General features: G+C 46.4%; 1 protein-coding gene across 1 annotated transcript in view; it reads right to left on the reverse strand.

The window, feature by feature from the left end:
• Positions 1-11,200: 11,200 nt before the first annotated feature.
• The window catches only part of ETV6 (ETS variant transcription factor 6), a 144,708-nt gene continuing 131,802 nt past the window's right edge, over positions 11,201-24,106 (reverse strand). The window contains exons 6-8 of the mRNA XM_086466029.1: positions 18,298-18,440; positions 15,375-15,475; positions 11,201-12,044 (exon numbers count right to left, since the gene is read on the reverse strand). Coding sequence (XP_086322155.1) covers positions 11,939-12,044; positions 15,375-15,475; positions 18,298-18,440 — 350 coding nt within the window. The 3' untranslated portion in view covers positions 11,201-11,938. The remainder of the gene's footprint in view (positions 12,045-15,374; positions 15,476-18,297; positions 18,441-24,106) is intronic.

The raw sequence follows: 24,106 nt of genomic DNA on the forward strand, positions 1-24,106 counted from the left end.
GGTTGCAAAGAACAGTTGCGGGCGGCATAACTGAAAGGCAGAAAATAAAAAAATGGCTTTGCCATTCTGCAGTGTGCAAAGACCATGCCATGCCCCAGGAATTCAGTTTTCCAGCCTGGTTTGCTCGGAAGCAAATTGCTGTGGAGCTGTGTTGGGTAGGGACAGGCGGTTAGATGACAGAAAACACAAAGAAAATGGCAACATGGAGCTCCACGGGAAGCAGATGGCTACAGAGAGCTGGCCAAAGTGGGGATCTAGCTGGGCTATGGTCTCCTAATTTCTTTAAGAAGACTGAAGTCTTCTCCTTTCCCCACTTTAGGATGCATGATCCTGCTGTCTGTCTTGCAACAGCATAACTGTTTCTGCAGTTGGGCGGTGAGTCAGGTCATGGAGCTGAAGCAGCTGAAAACCAGCCTCTTCTTTCTGTCCAGGTTATTTTCACTTAGGTCAGTGTGCGTGGTGGCTGCCAAAGGGCTGGTGCTGGCGCTGGGAGGGTGGTGGGAACACGTGGGAGGACCTGGGTTTACCAGACTAACATTTGCGGCTAAAGATGTGGGAGAAAGGCTCCTTGCTGCCAATTAGGGTAAGCCAGGTTGCGTTGGCTGCTCCAGAGGATGGGTCACAGGAGCGGTTAGAGCTGGGAAGCTGGTTCTCTATCGTATGTTTGTCCTTTTCCCTCCTCGCTAGCCTCAGTCACAGCTGTGTGTGCCTCTCGTTTCTGCAGCTGCACCTGGAAGCAGTGTGTTGGCTCCTGCTGGTTTGTAACAACTCTTGCTCGCCGGTGGGCTGACACTTCTTCTTTCCCACATGGGCACATCCATCCCCATATTCGGATGGATTTACCTTGATATGTTCTCAGTTTGGTTGCACATTAATACAGTGTTAATTTTTGTGGATGGAAAAGGTGGCCTAGGGACAGTTCCTGTGTCCGTGGCCTGTGATTTATATTCAACTTCGTTTCGTTTCAGCATTCATAAGATTTAAATTCCAACCAAATAATTTGCCTGATTGGTCACGTTATAGCCACAGCAGCTGAGAGGATAATCTGTGAAGCCGGAGGTAACACCTCTTGGTCTGAGTCCCGGAGGAGGATAGGGGCAGATGTCACCTCTGCGGGACGAACTCCTTGGGGAAGCTGGGCTTAGCAATAGACCAGGTTACCGGCCCTCAGTCATAGCGCAAGGCCTGTGAATTTTTTTGGTAGCTTCCTAGGGATGCTGGCAACACTGCTGTGAAATGGGAGATAAAAGAGCACAAGATGACAGGACGGTTATTTTGTGGACTGGAAATTGCTCACTCATTGCATACAGACCCCATGGGGCTGGGACCCACAAGAGGCATCTGTCTTACATAAAAAGTAACAAGGTGGAAAAAGTAGGAGTGTGAACTAGAGACAGAAGATGCTCATTTTCTGACTAGGACTGCTTAAATGGCTCTTGAAGAGGTGAATCTATTGTTTTTCCCCCTTTGCTTTTCTGGCAGTCAAACTTTGGCTCTAACGAGCTCGTTACAAATAACCTCGCACCCATCTCCAGCAGGTGGAGAGGAGCAGGATCGCTCTGCCCTCCTCTTTGCAGCAGCAGCATCACCTGCTCAGCAAAGCCTCACAACACTTTCTGTTGTTTTTTTTCTTTTCCAAAAAATGACTTCTCAACCCAAGACATGACGCTTGGTTGACATTTTGTGGAGGATGGATGAAAAAGGGCAGAGCTGAAACTCTTCCTTCTTTTGTAAACAAAAGCTGGGAGAAAAACAGTTGTTTTGAATTTAAAGAAAATGTTTTTGTTGGAAAAATGAATAATTTCCTGAAGGACTTACAATCCAAAAGAAAAATGTTTCCTTCTTTTTAAAATTCTCTCAGATAAATATTTACCCTTCTGCAATCGGCCTCACACCCGTAGCTGTGCTCTGTTGTTTGCTTTTCAGCTGGACCAGGTGTCTCTCTCTCTCTGTCCCTTCCCGTGCTGTGCACGTCTGCTCCAGCCACAGATACTGTGCTTAGGAGACACCCCCCCCGCCCCCCAACCCTTTTGCTGATGGTCTGGGGCACGAGAGCTGAGTTCATCCCAAGGCAACTTGCCATTTCTTCTCTCCAACATCACCCAAAAAGGTGTCTATTGGGTCACCTGCCATGAAGGTAAAAGGGTGGCTTTAGCCTCCCTTGCTAGTGTGTGTTCATCCTCTGCGCTTTCCAAACCAGAAGCATTCGTGAAACCAGATGCCTATCTCCAGCATGTCCCACCAAGCCTGTGCAGATGTCTCAGCTACCTCAAACGGCACCTGTGTTTTGCTCCTGCCCTCCCTCTGTGGAGACCAGCCCTTGCACTGAAGTTTTCCAAGGAGTCTCGCTTGCCCAACCCCTTGTCCACCACTGACCACCGCTCCCTAAGGCAGGCTCCTGCAAAGACGGGGCACAGGGCAGCAAAGTCTGTCTGAGCATGTGGATGTGGCGGGGCCTTGACACCAGGCAAGGAAAACTCTGCAAAGCTGCTAGATCTGAGCCATTTAGAAAAAACAATGCAAGGTACCCTTAATAATGTGCACAAAGAAAGAATCAATGGGTGTAGGAGCCTAAAGGAGCAGTCTGATTTCCGAATGCAAAACCAGTGGTTTCTGTTAACTTCAGTGAAAACCGTGGGTTAATCAATCCTTTTGGAAATCGGGCCGTATGTTCTTATGTCTTGAGATGGACTTGGCTTGATTTTATGAAGTCTTCCTTTTTTTGTACACCAGACTTATCTTTTGGTGTGAAAACATTTCCAATGAAACTCTTCTAATTGGAAAGCACATGACTTGACAACCCTGGATGCCTAAGTCCTTGATAACTGGGTCTGAAGCTGATTTTGTGCTGTCAGTTCATCTGTGTTGGGAGCTGATGGATGTCAGCACTGAATCCAGCTCTCTGCAAAGTACCATCAAAACAAATTGTTATGTTTTTCTCTCCAGAGTGGGAATTGGCTTGGTTGAGGAAGTTGCTGTGGGGGTTAAGGTTTATTTTTGTACCAAACTCTCAATTTTTCCTGTGTAGGATATTTTCGGGGGACACTGCTCAGATCTCTGTGTTGCACAGATTTTATACAGCCCTGATTTCCATTTGCTTTAGCAGAGCAAAGGTGTCACTTCATGCATGAAATTGTTAGCGCTGGAACGGCAGATCTGTCTGGCCCGTTTTCCTCCTCTTCAGTGTAATGCTGAGGAAATTTCAGCAGCGGGTTGGACTATGTGAATTGAATGCTGGGTGAAGTCCTGGCCATGTGAAATTTGGTTGCCTGTTAATTATTCTTGCTTGCTGATTCCACTGAATTTTTAGGAGTGAACTGGGATGTGAGCCGGGGAGGCATGTGAAGAGGGAGAAACCTTCATCGGCGAGACAGCATGTTCCCCAGACCAATCACCAACACATTTTGAAAAGAAATAAGGAAACGGGCAGCCTTTTTTGCTGATGTATCTGCTACTGTATTTGCAATCTCCCTGGGGTTGTTCCCAGGTGGGAAGAAAACCTTTCACCCTAGCTGGAGCATTGGCAGAAGCATGGTTGTTGGGTTACCTGGGCTCTTATGGGACCAAAATGGCACCTCGATGTGGGTTTCTCCCTTTCCCCTTCCTGTTTCACATCAGCCAGTTCCCAAGAGACTGACATGTTCTCTGGAGCCTTTCTGCAGGAGCAGCCCAGACAGCACCCCAAGAAACAAATGTGGCTGCGTCCTGCAGCTCTCCCAGCCAGGAGCACAGCTGTTGTACAACAGATCTTCAGTTCCTGCCTTGCATTCTGCTTGTTGAGTTGGGAAAAAGAAAAAAAAAAAAAGAAGAGCACAAGTTGCACTGATGGCAGTCGGTAAGGGTCTGTGTGTAAGGGTGGGATGTATATGGTTTACATTATTTAGTAAAGAAAAGCACAATGAGAGCTAATGATTGGAAGTGGAATTAAGATACAGTTAAATGGAAAGGAAGGGACAGATTTTAATGCAGGGGGTGATAAACCTTCGGTACAGAGGAGGTGAAGTTCTCATTCTGCCGATCTTTGAATTGAGACTGGTTCATATCCTGCAAGCACACATTAGCCAAGCGAAGGTTACTGACCTTGGCCCTGCCCTTGGGAAGGAAAGTTGAAGGCATGTGGTGAACACTCCCAGCTTTCATCTTCGTGATCATCTGAAATGACTCTTTGCTTGCCTCAGCTTTCATGCCATCTCTGCTTCTTTTGCTCACTTTCTTCTGATGGGTCATGTGCTCACATCTTAATGGAGCCCACAGGAAACAATACCTGCTTTGTTTGAGCTGTCTTCACTCCAGTTCCTTCCCTTTACCTTGTCAAACACCAGGAAGGGCTGACTTGAAAACTTTGTCCATTTAACAGAGCTTGGCTTCAAGTCAACAACCCCAGGCTAACAGTGTTTATCAGGCAGCAGGAGATCAATTCTAATTCCTGAACAGTTATCATTCTTCCTGTTGTGGCTGTTCTCCAGCGCTTTGAGATGCTGAGAAACTTTATGCAGAGGTGTTTGCAGGAGGCAGAAAGATTGATGTGTCCATGCAGGTTTTACAACTGATTGTATTGGTCATAACAACCTCTGTTGTCTTAACGGGTGGGCGCTGTGTTTTCTTTTTTTCCCCTAAATCTTGGTTGTAGTTTGTGGGAGCCAGCTCAGTGCAGTCACAGAAGGAGGGTCTGCCTGGTGTTAAATTGGTATCTCAGCCTGGTTACTGTGCTGGAATATATCGATGCTCTGCCGAGGCTGGCAGAGATGCACACTCACTTTTGTTGACAAATGGACAACATTGAAATAATCGTGTGCATTGCTCCAACTCCCTGTAGCAATTGCCAGATTTTTCCATTTGTATGTTTAGCCTGCCTCAGTCTGACAAGAACCACAAGAAGAAATGGGTGTCCTGCAGAGTGAACCATTACCCACAACCTAAGCCTCACCCTTCAGTGGGCAATCTAACCAGGGCGCACAGCGGGCGGAGAGCTGGTCAATAAGCAAACAGCTTATGATGATCAACCATGGAAGACAGTCGTTGGGCACTGTTAGTGCTGTTCTTTTAAGCAAATGAGGGCTGTTACAGCAGGGATACAACATCACTGCCAAGGGGAGAGGGAAAAAGGCTGTTTCATCCACTGGCGACATTGCCACTGTTAGACCCAGCTCAGGCTGAGTGAGGGGGCTGGCATGGGGCAGATCCCCACATGCTTGACACTGAGGCACGTACTGCTGTGCATGGCACCCTGATGCCTCTCCGTGTAGGGGACAGCTGGCTCCTGAGCATCCACACCCCACTCCCCTGTTCTTAAGGCAGCAAGGTGAGGAAAGAGTGGACTGGAGGAATGAAGGTGGGAAGACAGGCTCTTGCCCCTCTTTCTCTGCCTTGGCTGCAAAATGTCATATAATTTTTGAGTTGTTTTGAGTTAAAAACAGGTAGTAACACCTAAAGTAACGAAACCGATGTGATTTTGTTCACCAGTGGGCACAGTCCTGTCTTACATTTTGTGCTGGAGTTGCAGCTGCCCTGGCATTGGTTTCTTGGCACTTCATGTCCTTGCCTCCTTTGGAAGCAGGTGCTGGGAAGCTTACCCTCCAGCATCGCCCAACTCTCTTTTGGGCTCTTAGGAGGCTGTCCACTGAAGGGAAAGCTTGAACTGGGTTGCATCCCTTTCCTTCCTCCCTCCCCAGCCTCCTCCTCCTCCCTGGGCCTGGTGGGATGGAAGCGTGCGTTCAGCCGTTTCTTCTGAAGCAGCTCATGAAGTAGGGCGCCTTTCTCCTATCAGGTGGGTATAACTTGGCATGACTTCCAGTTCTGCTGGGCTTTGCACGGGGTGAGGAGGGATGCTGCTGTCTGCCGCAGAACCAGGCAAGATGGTGCCTGGGGTGAATCCAGTGTAGCCAGCAGATCCCTGGGTGCATGGGAATCCAGTATGGAGAGAGCCGACAGGCGGTAGATCCACCTGGTCCTGTGCTATTAGAATGTTTACACCGACACATCAATCCTTTCTTTCAGGTGATTAATGAAGCACGTTCGCTTTTTGCCTTCATACTGGTAGTGCATCCTCTCTCTCCTCGTGCCCTCACGCCTTTCGTAGGTGGCTTTTTCTGCATTGCTTGGAAGCTGTTTGGGTTTCAAACTGAAGTCAGGACTGTCTGAATCTGTACAAGTCTTCAAAGGGAAAAAAAAGCATGTGCTTGTTTGCTTATGCTTCACAGGTGGAGTCTCATCTGGGAGAAGTGAAAACGTTTCTGTTAAGTGTTACTTTTAAATGGGTTTCTATGTAATTAAAAAATGCTGCTGTCAGTGCCTCACCAGCAGCCTCTAAGTCCTGGGGGTGCATGGACAGTCATTGATGTGTCCTCTTTGACACCCTTGCAAGATCTCTCCTGGTCAGCACTGGGGAGCATTTCGGAGGGAACGTGCACCATCATGCCTGTGGTAGCCCTAGTCTGCAAATGTATGCGTCGTCCATGATCCTGGTGTTGGCCTGGTAGCTTTCTCTTACAGCTGAATTAATTTTGAAGATGGGAGAGGATGGTATATTGGACATGCACTGCTGCGCATCTTCTGTCCTGCAGCCTCCAAAGGATGTTCTATAACCTCTCTCTGGGCTCAAGACGAGCTCTTGAGCTGAGACTAATCCTCACTGGAGCGACAGCCAAACCCACTGATAGCCAAAATAAACTTCACCCGTACGCCTTCAACCTGCAGTGTTTGCTGTTGTTGAGAGCGCACACAAAGCTGTGAGAAGGTGTAGGATACATCTATTTCCTCTTCTAAAATGAAGGGAAATGGCCTGAAGGGACTGAATTATGGAGCAGCACACTTTGTTGTCTTCTTGCTTGATGTCTTGGTTCAGAGAGGGGTTTGTTTAGTGCTTACTCCTTTGCCTTGTGGTTTAAAAACAACAGTGAAAGAAAACAAAATACTGAGCGAGGAGCAGCTGAGTGGATAACCCACAGATCAGCCAGATTATCATGGGGTCGTCCTGAGCCAGAGCTGCGATCCAAGCGCTTTAGCCTGCCGTGAATTGCTCCCACCAGAGAGCACTAGATGCGGCCTGTGTGCCGCTGCCCAGATGTGCTTGCCATGGCGTTCGGTGGCACCTATTTGGAGCAGCACGTTAAACCCTTCAGGGGCCTCACACTGCCGTGAGGGCTAGTAACCCCACGCCCCAGGAGAGACGGTCTGCCGTAGGGAGTGATGGACAGCGGTGAGCAGTTTGTGCCGCCTCACCTCACTGTGCCCTAAGCACCTGGTGGCACTGATGTCCCTGTGCCTCGCTTGGTTAGGGGTGAAGATAGGAAAATAAGGTCCCCCTGTGCTGGAAGGACAGCATAGGAAGGACAGAAGGCAGGGTTTCTAGAGTGGTTTGCAAAGATGAATACTACAGGAAGACGTCTTGCTCTCCAGCTCCTTGACCTGGCCTGTTTAGCAGGATAAAAAAGATGCAACAGTCCATCGCACCACCTCATTTTTGGTTTTTGCTTCTATATTCTTGCCAAGAGAAGGGAGGGGAACCAGGTAAACACATCTAGGCACTAGTGGGGTGCTCTGCTCATCTCTCAGGGCAGGCAGCAAATACTCCAAGGGACAGCCTTAATTTTTCCGAACAACGCTTCCCAGGGAAGATCCAGGCACTGTTCATACATGTTTGGGCACGGGAAGCCTGCAGGTTTCTTTTCCTGATTGAAAACATCTGCTGTGTGCTGTAGACACTTGGGGTACCATAGTTTTTAAAAAGAAAGAATCTTGTAGCAATGATTTCACCAACAAAATTTGGCATTCCTGCTTTTATATTAAACTTTTTTTATTGAGATGATGTAATTACAGGCATTTTAAAAATTATTTGCAACTCACTGGCCCTGAGAATAGGCTTTTTTGTTTGTTTTTGTTTTGTTACATTCATTTGATTCAGTCCCTTAGCCCCACACCTTAAAAAAACAAAAAGCCATCATCATAAAAAGACTAGAATTTTATTTTAAAAAAAAGACCTCAAACTGATGCATTCTGGATTTGCACAGGGTTGCAGTCTGAATAAAAGAGATCTGGTGATCTGCATGCGTGGAGTTTGAAATCTGGGGAGGGTGGCAGCGACTTAGTGTTCACAGAAAGGGCCCCAGTAGTGTTCTTTGGATGGAGAGGCAGTCAAAAGGATTCAAACTTAAATCCAGAAAATATTCTGCTGTGGAACTGTAGCGTGCCCTACCTGACCGGCCTGTGGCTTGTTCAGGCTTGTAGCAAGCTGATGTCAATGAAAGTCCCGCTTAACTGGACGGTGTGAAGATCCTTTGTTGGGTGTTGAGGATGGAAGGGACCGCTGCAGGTCATCTGGTCCAAGCCCACTGCTCAAGCAGGGCCATCTTGGGACAGTTGCCCAGGACCATGTCCAGAGGGCTTTTGTTTGTCTCCAAGGATGAGACTCTTTCTCCCTTTTCCCACTTGCTTTGGTGGCAAAGGTAGAAAGTTTGGCTGCTTTGCTGCTGGCAAACGCTGCACTGGGAAATCAGAAACTGGGGAGGGAAAGCGGGTGTGAGGGTTGGTGGAAAGACAGCGCTCCCTTTGCTAGCCCAGACGGGGAGCATCCCTATAGCTCAGTACGTTAACGCTGTGGTTGCACTCCATGTATCTTCCATTTGGATGTGAGGTATTTGGGAATCTATCTGCTGCAGCTGCTCTAGCCTGGTTTTATTTTTTTTATTTTTAGTCATAGTTGGTAAATTTGCTTCCAAGGCCCCCAGGAGCAGTTCAAATCCTGCAGCTCCCGTAACAGGTCCCAAGCCCCTGCAGCTCTGGCAGCTGCAGCGTCACCTGTGCCACTCACTGCTGCATCATGCAGACCTGGCAGGAGGCAGGGGACAGCATCACCCAGGAGGGGACTCTCTGGGATCGGTCTGCTCCAAGTCCAAAGGCTATTTTCATTCCAACTAGCACCAACCTTGAGAGAACTACTTCTCTGTGGTTGCAGTGGAGAAGTTGTGTTAAGATGTCCTTTATGTGTGAACTGAAGAGTTTCCAACAGCCACCAAGTATTTTTTTTCCCTTTGACTTAGATTCTGCAGGAGAAAGTGACTACATTTTTGGTAAAGGTGAACATTTCCTCTACAAAATTTCCCCTAGAAAATTTCCCTATGGGACAACATGTGATTTCAGGATTCCGTGGTTTTTTCCTGTCTTACCCAATGCTGAGGGTGAACTTCTGTTTGCTAGAACATATGGGCTTATACTGGTGGAGTCTCTCTTTGTATCTTGCAGTGTGGACCTTGGACATGACAAAAACCCGTGGCTCAGCAGACCACTTTATATAGAAGGTCCTATTGTCTTTTTTCCCCCTCACCATCTCATAACGGTAGCTGCAGCAGGCAAAAGAAAACAATGCAGTTATGCAGTTGTCACAGCCAGAGCAGTAAAGGGTATGAATTGTTCTCTGCACAAACTTGGTTTCTTTCTACCACTGAATATCCTAAGAAACACAAGAAACCAGCAAGAGCCTTTCTTTACACTGATATTTCTGATCACCCTTCATCTGTCATTCATATTCACCTCACCCTCCTCACCCCAGCTCCTGAGACATGGCCGCAACCTGGGTGCCCTTGAGCAGGGTGACAGAGCAGAGTAACTCCTTGGCCTCTTGGTTTCAAGGGACCTTTCGTTTCAGATCTGTGACCACTGAAGTCCCTCAGTGTCTCCCAATCTCACACCTCCTGAGCTCCATGGACTTGAGAGTCACGGCAGAGACAAGTGACAGGCTGTCTGCTCATCTTTCTGGTGTGCACTCCTGCGCCTTTTCTTTTGAGGCAGAAAAAGCCAAGTACGTGGTGTGCTGGGACTTGTAACATATTGACTACGATTTAATAAAAAGATGTGGCTGGCAAAAGCTTAGGGAGAGATGTACACCCTGTCATTCCTCATCAGATACTGGCTCTGAAAATATCTCCTCTTTGTACGATGCCTATCTACACCCTTAACAAAGCTGTTCCTTCTAGGACCTGTGACTCAATATGAAGTCTTTTGTGAGAATGGACTATCTCTGTTTAAACAGGGCACACTATTCATTGCCGAGTGCCGTTTTTTCCTGGATAGATTAACCCTCTTGTTAAATATGTGGTAAGATCAAATGTTGTGTTGGTTTAATAGCTGATAAAAGCTCTATCATGGGAATGTACCTTGTTTTTTGGTTGAAACAGATTAGATTGGCCCATTGATTTTTTTCCATTTCTAGTATGCGTGTTCCCATAAAAGAGGCTTTCTGTTTTTAATGAACTGGTGTGGACGTGCTTTCTTCCAGACACCATGTGATTCCTGCAGTTTCTCTATAAATCTTCTCCCTTTGCAAGCACCATTTCTGATCCTCCTTCCACTAAAAGGACCACTGATGATGGATCGCTGGACGCCTGGACACCACAGACTTTCCTGTCATGGTGGCCCAAGCAAGGCTAAATGAAAAAGGCCTGTTGTTTCTCTGGGCATCCAGGACTGCTGAGCTTCCTGCAGCCGAACTAGGCACAGCTCTTCGCCTCCTGCAAAGCACCCTCAGTGCAGCAAAACAAAACGGGGGTGTAACAAATGAGGCACATTGCACCCAGAACAAAACCAAAACCCAAGAAAACAACACAGCTGTAGGGTTTCTTTTTTTCTTGTCTTTTAAATCATGTTAAAAACGGGCAAGCTGAGACAAGCTCCCTTGATGGCAGAGCTGTGGAGAGGGGGAGGGTAGTGGGAGGCATAAAAAAAACAAATCCCAAAACAAAGCCAAAATCAATTACAAGATATAAGTATAGCTATTTGGTCTCTAGTTCTCTACCATCAGTTTTCAGACTGGTGAATCATCTACCTCTCCAGCAGCACAAAACGATTCTGGAGAGGTTTCTGAGTAATACAAACCATGTGATGGGTCCCTTTGCTTTCTCCCTACGACGTTAAAGAGTCCTTCACCTTTCAGCCCAAAATTGCTAGCAGGTGTAAGAAACACCCCTCCCTTTTGTAATTACAGATGCTTCAGCCTTTGCTTTTTTATAGAAAGCTTTGAGCTGAAATTCTGCATTGTGGATATATTGTGGGGGTTACATATATATACATATATATATATATACACACACACACGAAACGTTTCTATATATACACACGTATATATATATATTTCCCCCCGCCCTCCCTCCCCCTCTGCTCCACTCTATCACTTCTTTGCTAGAGGGAGGGAAAACGTCAACATCAGTCTATTGCAGAGGTTTGTCACATTTATTTTTCTCCTCCCCGGAGCACTTAGGTGATTGGTTTTGGTCCGTATTCCAGCAGTTAACAGCCACTCGCAGGGCTCGTTGTGAGCCCAAGCTATGCTGGTATGATCTCCCAGCCTACACGTGAAGGGTGACTCCTCTTCATTTGACAGGTATGTGTGGTAAATTCTTTTGGTAGCTTCAACACATTTCCCAGTGGCAGCACATGTAAATTGATCCGAGCAAACTGGAACCCTTGGGCAAATCCCTTCTGTGACGCTATTGTTTTATGCAGTGTTATGTCATGAGACTTGCACAGAAAATAAGAGCGTTCTATTTCCATAGGAAAGCCTTCTGAGAAAAAAAAAAGCATAATCTGACGTCTTGTCCTATGTGAGATAAGGAAAGTCAAACTGCATGTTTATTAGGGAAAAAAAAAAACAACAAAAAACCCCCAAAACTGAAACAAACCAAGAAGAAAGAAAGAACTCAAGGGAGACTTTGTAGGAACAGTGAAGTAGTGCATAAGTCCAGGCTTTCTCCCCTTTACTTTTCTGCCAGCACCACTTCTGCCTGTTAGTTTGTTTTGTTAAGGTGCTTCAGGTCCTGCGTGGTCTTCAAGCTAAGCGGCGACCCCAAGTACTGCTGCTGGGTTGTTGCTTCCCCTCCCAAACTGTGCCAGCCATCTGGGCAGATGTTTCTCCCATAGACCCACAGAGGCGGTGCACCAGTTCCCTTCAGCACTCATCTTCTTGGTATATTTGTTCATCCAGTTCCTGGGATTCAAGGTGCTCGAGGCGGTCTGTTCGGCCACTCATAATCTCATCTGGGGTCTTCATGAACCTGCAAAACAGAGAAACAAGCGGATTTCCCAGTGCTCTCAGCTTTTACCTTCATCAAGACTTTAAGGCCCCTGAACTCTACAGCTCCCAAAATCATCTTTGCTGTATCCTCCCAATGACTTTTTCCCAGCTTCTCCCCAGCCTACTGGTGTCTTCCCTCCTCCATACCTTGAATGTAAACCAAAAAACCCCACGGGCATTTACTCCTGGTCCTTGAAAGTCCGAATCAGAACCAAACCCCACAGTCTTTTTCAAAGAATGATATTGACTTCTTCTCCCTCATATTGTTTGTCATGTAAGATGACTGTACACCACAGGTACACTCATTTACGGTGTCTGGGGACAGAAACATTAAAGACCTTTATGGCCAGCACATTTCAAAGCGAAAGCACTTGCAAGGCATGGAGAGGCAGAGGGCTACTGGTTTGTGCAGGCTTGTGTGTAGGTGAGTGAAGAGGAATATGAAACGCCAAAGGAACAGTGGTGGAAGAAGCCAAGGACCAAGTCAGAACAAGTTCTGGGAAACGGAAGAAGCCCTGAAAGAAAAAGCTTTTGGGCCAGGGAACTGTGAGCAAAGACAGTGTCTTCCTGTGTGGCTGTAGCAAGCGTAATTGTAATGAAGCAGCATCCTCTGTAAATGAATGCCACGGCCCCCAGCACTAATGTCTTCATGCAGTAAGTCTGCAGGGGGCTAGAAACAGAAACTGTCTCTGGGGAGGCGTGGCAGCAGTAGGAAATGGGAAAGGACATCCACCAGCCTGCAGATCAAGTCTGCAGGCTTGATCTTTGCCAGGATGCTTTTGTGCACTACTGCACAGAGAAAGCACGGAAAAGCTCTGCTTTTTCTTTCTGAATTTAATAGCGTAGGAAGAGAGAGTGGCACAGGAAGGATGAAATCCTAGTTTAAACACAAATCACTTTCCTAACTCATAAGTATTTCTGGAGAAATTAGGATGAAAGATGTTTGTGCTGGAAGTGTTACAGAATTTCACAGTCTTTCATTAACGATGTACTGGCTAACATTCAGCAGTACAAAATGTGTTAATCAGAGGAGCTAATTTTATTTCAGGTTGATGATATGCCCAGTATCCTTGCCCCAGTGAAAACAAAACCAACTGACAGGAGCCTCGTTACTATTAGTGACCCAGAAAAATCACTGCTGAAGCTAATGGGCAAGACTTGCCTCTTCTGCCTCTGAGGTTATAAAGCTGAGGGCTTTCCATCTGAAAAATCTGAAGTCTCTCAGCAAACGCACAGCACAGCCTGGAACTAACCTTTTGTCACCCCTTCTAATTTTGGAAATCATGTGCACATATGCATTTAGGGGAAAAAAAAAAGAAAAGGCTGTGACTCACTGCTGTGTCACTCCCATTTGTATGCTGGAAGAACGCTGCTGATATAAACGGTGTTACGGTGGTGAAAAACTAGCATACAGAAGTGGTGAATCAGTCCCTGGCTACACAGTGAAAACACCAAAGCCTACGGGCCAGACTGTGCCCTGATTTAAACCCTGTGCTTGTCTTGTTGATCTCGCATGAGGATGAAATCAAAACAGAGAGTGATCCCACTGCCCTCCCTACCTTCTGTCTGCTCTGTTTCCTAAACCATGTGGGAAATGGGCTGATGCGAGCTGTACCACAGTACTTTGAGTATTCGTTTTGGTCTGTGTTTTAAGTCATGTCAGGGAACTCAAAGCATGGGCATTTGTAATAGCATTTGATTAAATTTTAAAAAAAACAACCCAGAACTACAAGCTAATGAAGAAACAGTATCTGTGACCTCTTCTGTTGCAGAAGACACTCGGGCAACCTATTAGAAATCCTTCTCTGACTCCATTTTACTTAAAGCTCTGTACAGATATCTGCAGATGACAACTGCCTGCATGTTACTTATAAAGTCACATTTCCTATTATTTCTGTGCTTGCGAGAAATGGCCGAGAAAGGCACATTAATGGCTTGATTTTTTGCAGCTGTTCTTCTTTTTCTCCTCAGATATAAATAGGTCTAAGAAAACAACATCAATAAGTTTTTATTGGGAATTGTGCAAAAAATGCTTTGTTGGGTTTTTTTCCCCCCAGTTTCCAAAGGAAATGAGGTTTATATGCTCATGTTTTATGCTTCCTGGTGACCTTTGAATCTGTTGGTCAATTTTGGGCAAGTCTGACAGAGGAACTGAGGTCTCCAAGGGTGTTGAGTTTCTACAGTTTTGAGAAAATAGGCAGCCTGGTTGAGAAGAGATGGACTCCTGTTACGTTTGTTGCCCCCACTGAAGGAGAGGCTCCAAGATAAGCACATTCACTGTTCAGCATCACAGAACTCCCTCGGGGCAGTGCAGTCTTCACACAAGGCCACAGCAATCCAGGTTCCCTTGGTACTGCTGCTGACGGAGCAACCTTGTTTTAACTTTCCGTAAAAAAAAAATTAAAATCACACAGTTGATTTTGCCTGTGATTCCTTCTTCCCTTCACTCTCCTTCCCCCATCTAAGGCTCCTTCTAAGAGCTGACATAAACAAGACATTCCACAGAAACCCTTTCAGCTGTAGATAGTTTAAGTGTTAATGCAGTTCTGTTAGCTATTTAAGAAAACGAACTCCAAGACTGCCTTCCTATTGATATCATTTCCAAGCACATTACTAGATCCAGACCACTGACATCAAAGCAGTCTTTGGTCTGAGTTCAGTGCTCTGTGGGTGAGACGTATGCACTAGGATTCGCTGGTCTCGTCTGAAGAGAACCGGAGCGCTCCCGCTCTCTGCCAGCCGCACTCAAGTTTGTACAAGTACGTCCTTGCTTTAACGCTGTTTCAGGCACCGTTTCCTAAATTCTTGGTTGTATCATCCATTCCGATGCGCTAGGGTTTATGAACAGCTCTTGCAGGTCCCTCTCTTCCTTGAAGGTGGCACTGCTGAAGACACGGTCACCAGCACTTCTCTTCTGTCATGCTGATGCGCTTGAGGAAATGCCTGATCCCTGCTTAGCTTTCACCGGCAGCTGTGTTTGAGAAGTCAGCCTGGAGTGGGTTTTCCAGCAGTTTGGCTGAGATCATGAATCATTTAGCTAGGGCCTTAAACGATGGCACAGCCTGCTTGAAGTGAGTGAAAAGACTTTCATTGACTCCACTGATCATTGAAACAGGCCCATATTTTTGTAAATTGGTGCGGTTGCCTTGAAAGCTAGGAAGCACTGGTCTACGCAGCTTTTACAAACTTATGTCCACTGTGACCTGTGTTACAGCTGTGGCAATGAAGTATCCCACATACACAATTCCATCCTCCGTCTTCAAAAATTAATTGTCTGTAGAAAGGAATGGCAAAGAAAAGAAAAAATTACCTGAACAAAAGCCTTTGTCCTGGCTCCTTCCGGATAATATTTAGTTTGTAGTAGTGGCGTAGGGCTCTGGACATTTTCTCATAAGTCATATTTGTTCTGTTCTGTTTTTTCAAAAGAAAAAGGAAAAACGTGGTGAGATGACTCATTAAAACCTTCCTAAGCCCCAAAAGGAGCTGCAGAACTATCATAGCTAGTTAAAGTAACCAAGTCAGTTCAAGGAATTACATGTTCCACTCTTCTGCTGTTTGCAGGGACATCCTGCCCCTCCAGCCCTCATCAACAAATTTTATGGGTCTCTTTTCATTCAGGACAATTTAAGCAAGAAAGTCTAACGAAAATTCCAAGTGAGGTTTTTCTACAGTTTCTTGGACCACAGATAACAAAAGGCTTCAACAACCACAAGAGGAGACATTAGATGGAGGGAGATGCTCGTGCCAAGTGGGACGTGACAGGCCTGTTCTTAATGAAACCACCTTTTGTAAAAGCATAAGAACAGTGACCAATAGACTAAATCTGTCAGCAATCCCTGCTAAGAGCACTGCTCCTCTGGGATTCCCCGCCATTAACTAGTTAATGCTTACAGAGCACTGTGGAGACTGAGAGCCTGTTTCTCCTCTTGTTATACAGGTGTAAATCAAGAAGTTCATTACGTTGTGCACCTGCTTCTGTGACGGACCCTCCCCTTCATTTTGGGAGCTGCTGACCCTAAAGGCCATAGCCAGAGCACTGCGGGGCAACTGAGGTATGGCCCTGCTGAAGCTGAGTGTCACAAGGCAGAAGTGATGGGCACTGGCAGAGCTGTATGTGGGCAGCCTCCATAGTGCTGACTTGGGACAACAGGATCCGTCCCTTAGGCTACGTCTACATGAAGAGCATTTTTCTGGCACAAGGAGCACTGGTTACTATTGCTGGCAAAGAACCTCCCAGCAGAGAGACAACTACACTGGCAAAGCCGTGTTTGCACGAGTATAAAGCAGCCGCCTTGCCATGGGCAAAACATGCCAAACTAGTAGAAGCATGCTTTTGCACTGGGAGCCTCCATCTTAGGAGTTTGGCTTGGCACAGCTCTGTCAGTCCAAGATCAGGCAGAAGGCTATAGTGCTGACCTGGCTTTATTAAATGAGACTGATCTGCCTGTTTAAAATGCCCCCTAAGGGCTGCCCTCCTCTGCTTGCCCTGACCGCAACAGGGAGGCCACATAAAGAGCTCCCGTGGCAGTTAAACACTAACAATGACAATGTTTTCCCTGTAAAATCTAGATTCCACTCATTGGGAAGCCCCTTGAAATACCATGTGTGCTTTTTCCATTTCTTATATGCTAAAAGGCCACTGCATTTCCCAAGTGGCTAGTGGTCTGAAGTAGCTTCAGTTTTAGACACCCAACACGGGGCATGATGGCAAGGCCTGATGATTCGCAGGGAGGTTAGGTACGAGCAGGACTCTCTATTGTTGCAGCCCAAGACCCCTAAGACAGATGTTCTTGTAAGCAACAAGTCACATGAGAAAATCTTGACCTTATCAAGATTACAGGCTATGTATACTCATACACAGAATCACAGAACAGTTTAGGTTGGAAGGCACCTCTGGAGATCACCTAGGGCAGTCCCTCTGCTCAAAGCAGGGTCAACCAGACACAGTTGCTCAGGACTGTGTCCAGTTGGGTTTTGAACATCTCCAAGAATGAAGACTCCACAGTCTCCTCTGGGCAACCTGCTCCCCTGTCTGACCATCTTCGTGTAGAACAGTCCCACACCTGGGGTCTCACGAGACCTAACAAGGGGCAACGTGATGTCCCACACCTCCCCAGGTCATTCCTCCTCAGGTGGAAGACTTTACATTGCCCCTTCTTAAGTTTAATGAAATTCCCTTTGGCCCATTTCTCCAACATGACCAGGTCCCTCCGGATGGCAGCACAACTCTCTGGTGTATCAGCCACTCCTTCCAGTTTTGTAATGTCTGAGAACTTGCTGAAGGTTCACTCTGTCCCAAAATCCAGCTCATTAATGAACATGTTAAACAGCATCAGACCCAGAAACAATCCCCAGGGTAACACCACTAGTGACTGGATTTTGTGCTGTTGGATCACAATCTTTGCAGCCAGTTTTCAATCTACCTCACTATATTCTTGTCTAGGTCATACTTCTAGATTGCCTATAAGGATATTATAGAGACAGTCTGAAAAGCCTTTATAGAATCAAGATAAGCTATGTCCACTGTTGTCCCTGTAGCCACTGAGCTAAGAATTTCATCATAGACAGTTATCACAGTGGTCAAGCATGATTTCCCTTTTTTAAGTCCATGCTGGCTACTCATATATTCATTTGAATATACTCATATGTATAGACTATATATATAGATCATATGTATATCTATATATACTCATACAGATATATCTACACATACTCAGCCCCAAACTGCAAAAATCAGTAACTGCCTTTCCAGAGAACAAAGCCGAATTACCCTCTTAAAAGGAAATACATAATCCTGCAGCATTTGGTGTCTGTCACAAGACAGCGTGTGAAACCTGAATGTTGGTGCAGACAGGAAGACAGACAGAAAGCTCCTGCCAAGATGTAGTATACAGCTCCTTGCAGACCATATCTAACCAGAACCTCCTTAGCATCAAGTTTCAGGACGAAATGAGATGCCTTGCGAGAGAAGGACCGTTAATTCTTGCACTCCTTGTAATTTTATAATTAAATGCCTTTAAACCAAACAAACCGGTTCTCTACATGAAGGGTAGGTTTTAGTGCTGGAGGCTGGATGCTTTATATTTCTCATGTGCGTAGAATGAAAGATTACAACTTCCCAGCAGTAGTTCATATGCACACGCTTTCTTCCTTTCCCCCCCTGTTTATAAGTGAATTCTGTGATGTTACAAGAGGTGAAGTGCCATAGGAGGAAAATCGCATTGCTTCCTTACCTTGTGGTTTCCCCACAGCCGGGCCAGCCCGTTGGGATCCACTATCCGAAATATTTTGGATTCCTTATCTTCCCATCGGATGAAATTTTCGTACCGGCTGTCAGAAAGCAGCTGATAAACATAATCCCAAAGCAATCTACAGTCTGTGAAGAGAGGAGCAAGAAAATATTGGCTTTTTTTTCCTTGGGATTAATTCTGGAAACTTTTGGGTGGATGTGTAGCGAAAGGACAGTCAGGATCAGGGCTGAAACGGCTGCTGCAATCTGAAATGCAAATGGCTTGGTTGGTAGCAACTAATGTTTGCAAAACATACTGGAACATACAGCCTCTTCTGATGCGTCCTAGTCCTTCTGACACTGACTGAGTATCTTTATCTCATTAAAAGCTGTGTGAGATGACCGGCTGATCTTACTTGTGTGTTTATTGTTGTACCGATGCACTTAAAACTATCACTGTTAGCCCTGATGCTGTTGCTGGCTGTTTCGGTGGGGAAATTAAGAATCCTGCAACCTGCTCTCCCTGCTTAAGGCTGCCCTTTTCTACGTAACATGAGGGGTCTAAAGCACGGACAATGTTCCTTTGTATATTCCATGTGATATAAAATTGACACCATCTACCATTTTGGATTTGCTTTTTGTTTTATTTTTTAATGTTCCTGAAAAAAACCCCAAGTATTATAATTACTTGAGTGCTATTGAGAGGTTAAATACTTTCTATTTGGATAATTGAATTCAAATTTCCTCTTGGCAAACACTCCTTAGGTCGCTAATTAAAGGTCTAACAGATACTTAGGTTTTAGTTTAGTGTTTTTCAGTTTCATGGCAGTCTCTTGAGACCAAGGAAGCCAAGAGCTGAGCTGCTCCTACTTCCTGCTTGCAGTGTGTGTGTGCGCAGCACAGCATAATAACTGGTAACTATGAAATATGGAAAGCGAATTGCACAGAGCTGTGAGTTCTGCTGCTGTCAGAAACAACAGGGTTTTTATAGCTCAACTGTCCAGATCCCTAAGATGGCCATATAGTTGCATTTTACTTTGAAAGCAAAACCCATCTCTGAGACATGGCTTGTTGCAGTGGCTAAAGGGCAGGCAACCAAAGACATCTAGCTTCTAGGTGCTAAAACGGATTCTTGTCAGCCTGTCTTTCTATTCCCATCTCTCAGCCTGGGGTTAGTACGTGTTACAATGGGGATGATGACAGGTTCAGCACAAGAATATAAAATGCGTTTTGAAAAAGGATATGAATAACACACTCAATGAGCACGCCCAAAATGGTTAGAGATATTAACATTATTGATGGTATTTCCCATTTTCAAACTGTAAAGAGTATCTCTGAAACCTGTACTGTCTCTAAACCCACAGCTTAGTTTGCCAGTACCCTTACTATAGACTCTCCGTACCAGTCCTATGGAGAAAAAGGCAGTGCATTTTGAAGAGATAACATCTGACAAAAATTGCAGGTTTCCATTCTAGCTGAAACCTACCCCGATGGTCACCTCATCCGTGACATCTACAAGAGGAATGTGAAAGGAAAGAGGCAGTCAGATTTTTTGGTTGATGTGGTGGTTTGATGTCTGGTGGGGTTTTGGTAGAGGGGGAGTGGGCTACAGAGGTGGCTTCTGTAAGAGGCTTCAAGAAGCTCCCCTGGCTCCAATTTTGGACCCACCTCTGGGCAAGACCAGGCCAATGGTGCCTCTGCAAATTTAAGAGTAAAAGAAGCCGTTGATTATGTCTCTTTGTTCTGTTTGTGTTGGTGAGCGAAGGGGGGTGGGAAAGAGACAGCCCTGTGGACACCCAGGTCAGTGAGGAAGCAGAGGGGGAGCTGTGCCGGAGCAGGGGTTCCCCTACGGCCCGCGGGGGGGTGGCGGCTGAGCCCCCGCAGCCCCTGGAGCCCAGCGGCGGCCCAGAGGCCGCCCTGCAGCCCGCGGAGGGCCCCGGGCTGGAGGGGCAGGGACCGGGCCCGGAGCAGCCGCGACTGCGGCCGCGCTGGAGCCGCCCGTGGGTGGGAGGGCGGCAGCCCCGGGAGGGACCCGCGCTGGGGGGTTCTGGGGAGCTGCGGCCCCGCGGGAAGGACTCGCGGTGGGGCAGCGGGAGGAGGAATGTCTGCCGGGAGAGGGACCCCGCGGTGGGGCAGGGGAGGGCTGCGAGGGCCCCTCTGCCTGAGGGGGAAGGAGCAGCGGAGACGCCTTGTGCCGGAGGGACTGTGACCCCCATTCCCTGCCCCCTGCGCTGCTGGGGGGGAAGAGGGAGCAGAGCTGAGCCCGGGGAGAGTGGTGGGGGGGGGGGGAAGGTGTGTTGTATTTAAGCCCTGGTTGTATCTCTTACCATCCTTGATGGTGGTGGTTGTTTGTATTAAATGTACGTTGTTATCCCCAAGCTGAGTCTGTTGCCCGTGACCATAACTGGTGAGTGAGCCCTCCCTGTCCTTTGTCTCGACCCTCAAGCCTTTTTGGTTGTATTTTCTCCTCCCCATCCCTTATGGGAAGGGGTAGGGGTGAGCGATCAGCTGCGTGGTGCTTTTGGAGCCAGCTGGGTAGGCTCAAACCACGGCAGCTGGAAAAACCTTATTTACATTAACATTTTTCACAGAAAAATGTCCATTTCCACTTGAAATTTTTCTGGGTTTTAATTTTAAAAATGAAACCGATTTCCATTTTTGTCATTCATGGATGTGAATGTTGTTCAGTGATCGCTTCCTCTCTCCCAGAATAAGGCACCTGCAGCTGGGACCAGGACAGAAAATGCATTTGCCAATGACCAGCCCAGACGGGTCCCTTCTTGCCACACAGATGCAGAGAGGCCTTCCTTCCCCTGTCCCCACAATAAGTTGCATACATAGCCCAGCCACCTACCTCTCAGCTGCGGATACCAAGCAGGTAGCTGGCTGCAACTAAACGCTGCCATGCCAGACACTGCTGTGGCTAACCCCTTGTGCAGCTCTGCGCACAAGTGACTTCCCCTGGACTACACAGGAGGTCTGCAGAAAAGCATGAAATTGAAAGTCTCAGGCTACCACTTTAATTTTCTTTCCTCTCACAAATTCACAAAACTCAGTTCTTCCACCAATAATTTTTCACACACACACACACACATACACACATTTAAGTCTCTTAGACATGCACATATTAGAAAGAACCCCTTCTTTTCTAGACTTTATGTATAAGGAACAAGGGAAGGGAAATTATATTGCTCTACCAGTTTTATGCCTTTCAGTAATGTGGGAGGTGCTCAGATAACAGAGTAATAAGGGCCCATGTAAGTGGTTCCTTGACACAAATGCAATTAATTCCAAAACTCTTTCAATGAAAAACTGTATAGAAAACTAATTTTTACTGCAAGAATCTTAATTAAAAAAAACCCTAAACCAACAAAAACTTTAACTGTCTTTTTTTTAAATTTATTTTCCATTTCCTTTGATTCCTCTGGCTCTGACTCTCCGGGGCATATTTTACCAGTTGATCAGCGCTGGTAATACTGCTGCATTCCAAAAACTACCTTTTTTTTTTTTCATCATCCTATGTAATCTGTAATAACTTCAACAACAAAACCTGCATAGTGCAGGTCAATGGTTTATGCTGAATTCACTGGTTTAGAACAACTTTTCCCAAAGATTTCCATGCTTTCTTTCCATTCAGTCCTTCATTAAAAAACAAGGTGATGTGATTGCCTAGGTCAGCAGTGAATCATTCACCTCGGCCATCAGTGGGCAGTACTGGGCTAAACACCTGTGATGGGCTCAATCTGGCTCCACTCATCTGCAAGTGAGGTCTGTCTTGGTGGGAGCAGTTTCAAATCAGAAAACATTTACTTAGCTGATATTTATCAAGGAAAGAAGAAGACACTTTTTGGCCAAGGCAGGAATTTATCAGAAACCTGAGGGAAGAGAGGAAGGACATGTGGGTCTGATGTTTGACCAGTGCTTTCGGCCTGTGCTGGAAGTTTGCTGAGGTGGTTGGTTGGTGTATAGCCTCACTGGGAGCGCGCTGCAGGAATTATTTGGTTTTGCTTGTGCCACTACTGCTAGTCCTGGAAGGAGTCCCTCCTTGGGGTCAGCTGGAGGGATGGGTCGGGGCAATCCCAAGCACAGATACAGGCTGCGTGATGCGTGGCTCAAGAGCAGCCCTGCAAAAAAGGACTTGGGGGTGTTGGTGCGTGAAAAACTGAGTATGAGCCAGCAATGTGTGCTCACAGCCCAATGTGCACTCACAGCCCAGAATGCCAATCACATCCTGGGCAGCATCAAAAGAAGCGCGGCCAGCAGGTCGAGGGAGGTGATTCTCCCCCTCTGCTCTGCTCTGCTCTGGTGAGACCCCACCTGTAGTGCTGCATTCAGCTCTGGGGCCCCCAGCACAAAAAAACCTGGACCCGGTTGAACAGGTCCAGAGGAGGACCATGAAGATGATCAGGAGGCTGGAGCACCTCCCCTGTGAGAACAAGCTGAGAGAGTTGGGGTTGTTCAGTCTGGAGAAGGCTCCAGGGAGACCTTATAGCAGCCTTCCAGTACTTAAAGGAGACCTATAGGAAAGGTGGGGAGGGACTCTTGATCAGGGAGTGTAGTGACAGGACAAGGAGTAATGGCTTTAAACTGAAAGGGAGTAGATTTAGATGAGATGTAAGGAAGAAGTGCTTCACTGTGAGGGTGGTGAGGCACTGGCATAGGTTGCCCAGAGAAGCTGTGGCTGCCCCCTCCCTGGCAGTGTTCAAGGCCAGGTTGGATGGGGCTTTGAGCAAGCTGGTCTGGTGGAAGGTGTCCCTGCCCACGGCAGGGGGGTTGGAAATAGATCGCCTTTAAGGTCCCTTCCAACCCAAACCATTCTATGGTTCTATGATTCTATGATGGCACGTCTACAGAGGCAAGTCAGTGTCAGGCTCTGTCACATTCTTGAACATGCAGCCTGGGGCACACACCCTCAGATTATAGTAACTTATAGCTAATATTTCCAGCTCTGCAGAGGTATGGTTTACCCTAAACTTTACTTTCACCTCATTATTTGCAATATGCAATGTTATTTTTAATCAGTACTATACTGCCGTAACTATGCTCTAGAAAATTTCCAAGTGGACAAATACAACTCTTACTGATGGGGGTGGCAGACCCCCTAACATTCTCTCTACAGTGGCCCTTGGAAGTTTCAAGCCACTTGACAGCTGACTGGAATTGCACATGCAATGTGCATTGCGCTGTGCCAGGGCTGCACATTCACCTCAGCGTGGCTGGCAAGTAAATTCTAGTTGAACCTAATGGCTTTGGTTATTTTCCACTGGCTATCATTACTTCTCCCTCACACATACACTGTGCCCCACTCCTTCACAAAAACAAGAAAGCGCAAAAAAATTCAGCCCAAGATGTCTGGGTGGCAAATTATTGGACTAACAACAGAGCTTCAGACTCTGAGAAAATGTAGGATTCAAGTGCAGATTTGTTTTTTGTTGTTCACTTAATTTTTAGAATGGATTCAGGCTAAGCTTGAATATAAATATTCCTCAAATGAGAAGAACTCAGATCTGCATCTTGAGATCTTCACAAGAAAAGTCCTAAGCGATCAAGGGCCCCATCCCATATTCTAAACTGACTGAGCTGCTCAGACTTGCAGAGGTATTTAGTAGGCTGGTGGAATTTGCAAAAAAAACCCAACCACCCAAGTATCTTAGACCTCTGTTTGCTTCAACAAGACAATTGAAAATTCTTGAAAATTCTGCTTGGCTTCTACAACCACTTAAAAACTCCTCTTCAAAAGCTACAGTTGTCTATCAGGAAATTTGGATATATGACTGAGTTGCAGTAATTTAATAAGCTGGCATGTACCAATG

This window comes from Leptosomus discolor, chromosome 1 (assembly GCF_034619465.1).
Source record: "Leptosomus discolor isolate bLepDis1 chromosome 1, bLepDis1.hap2, whole genome shotgun sequence".
NCBI lineage: Eukaryota > Metazoa > Chordata > Aves > Leptosomiformes > Leptosomidae > Leptosomus > Leptosomus discolor.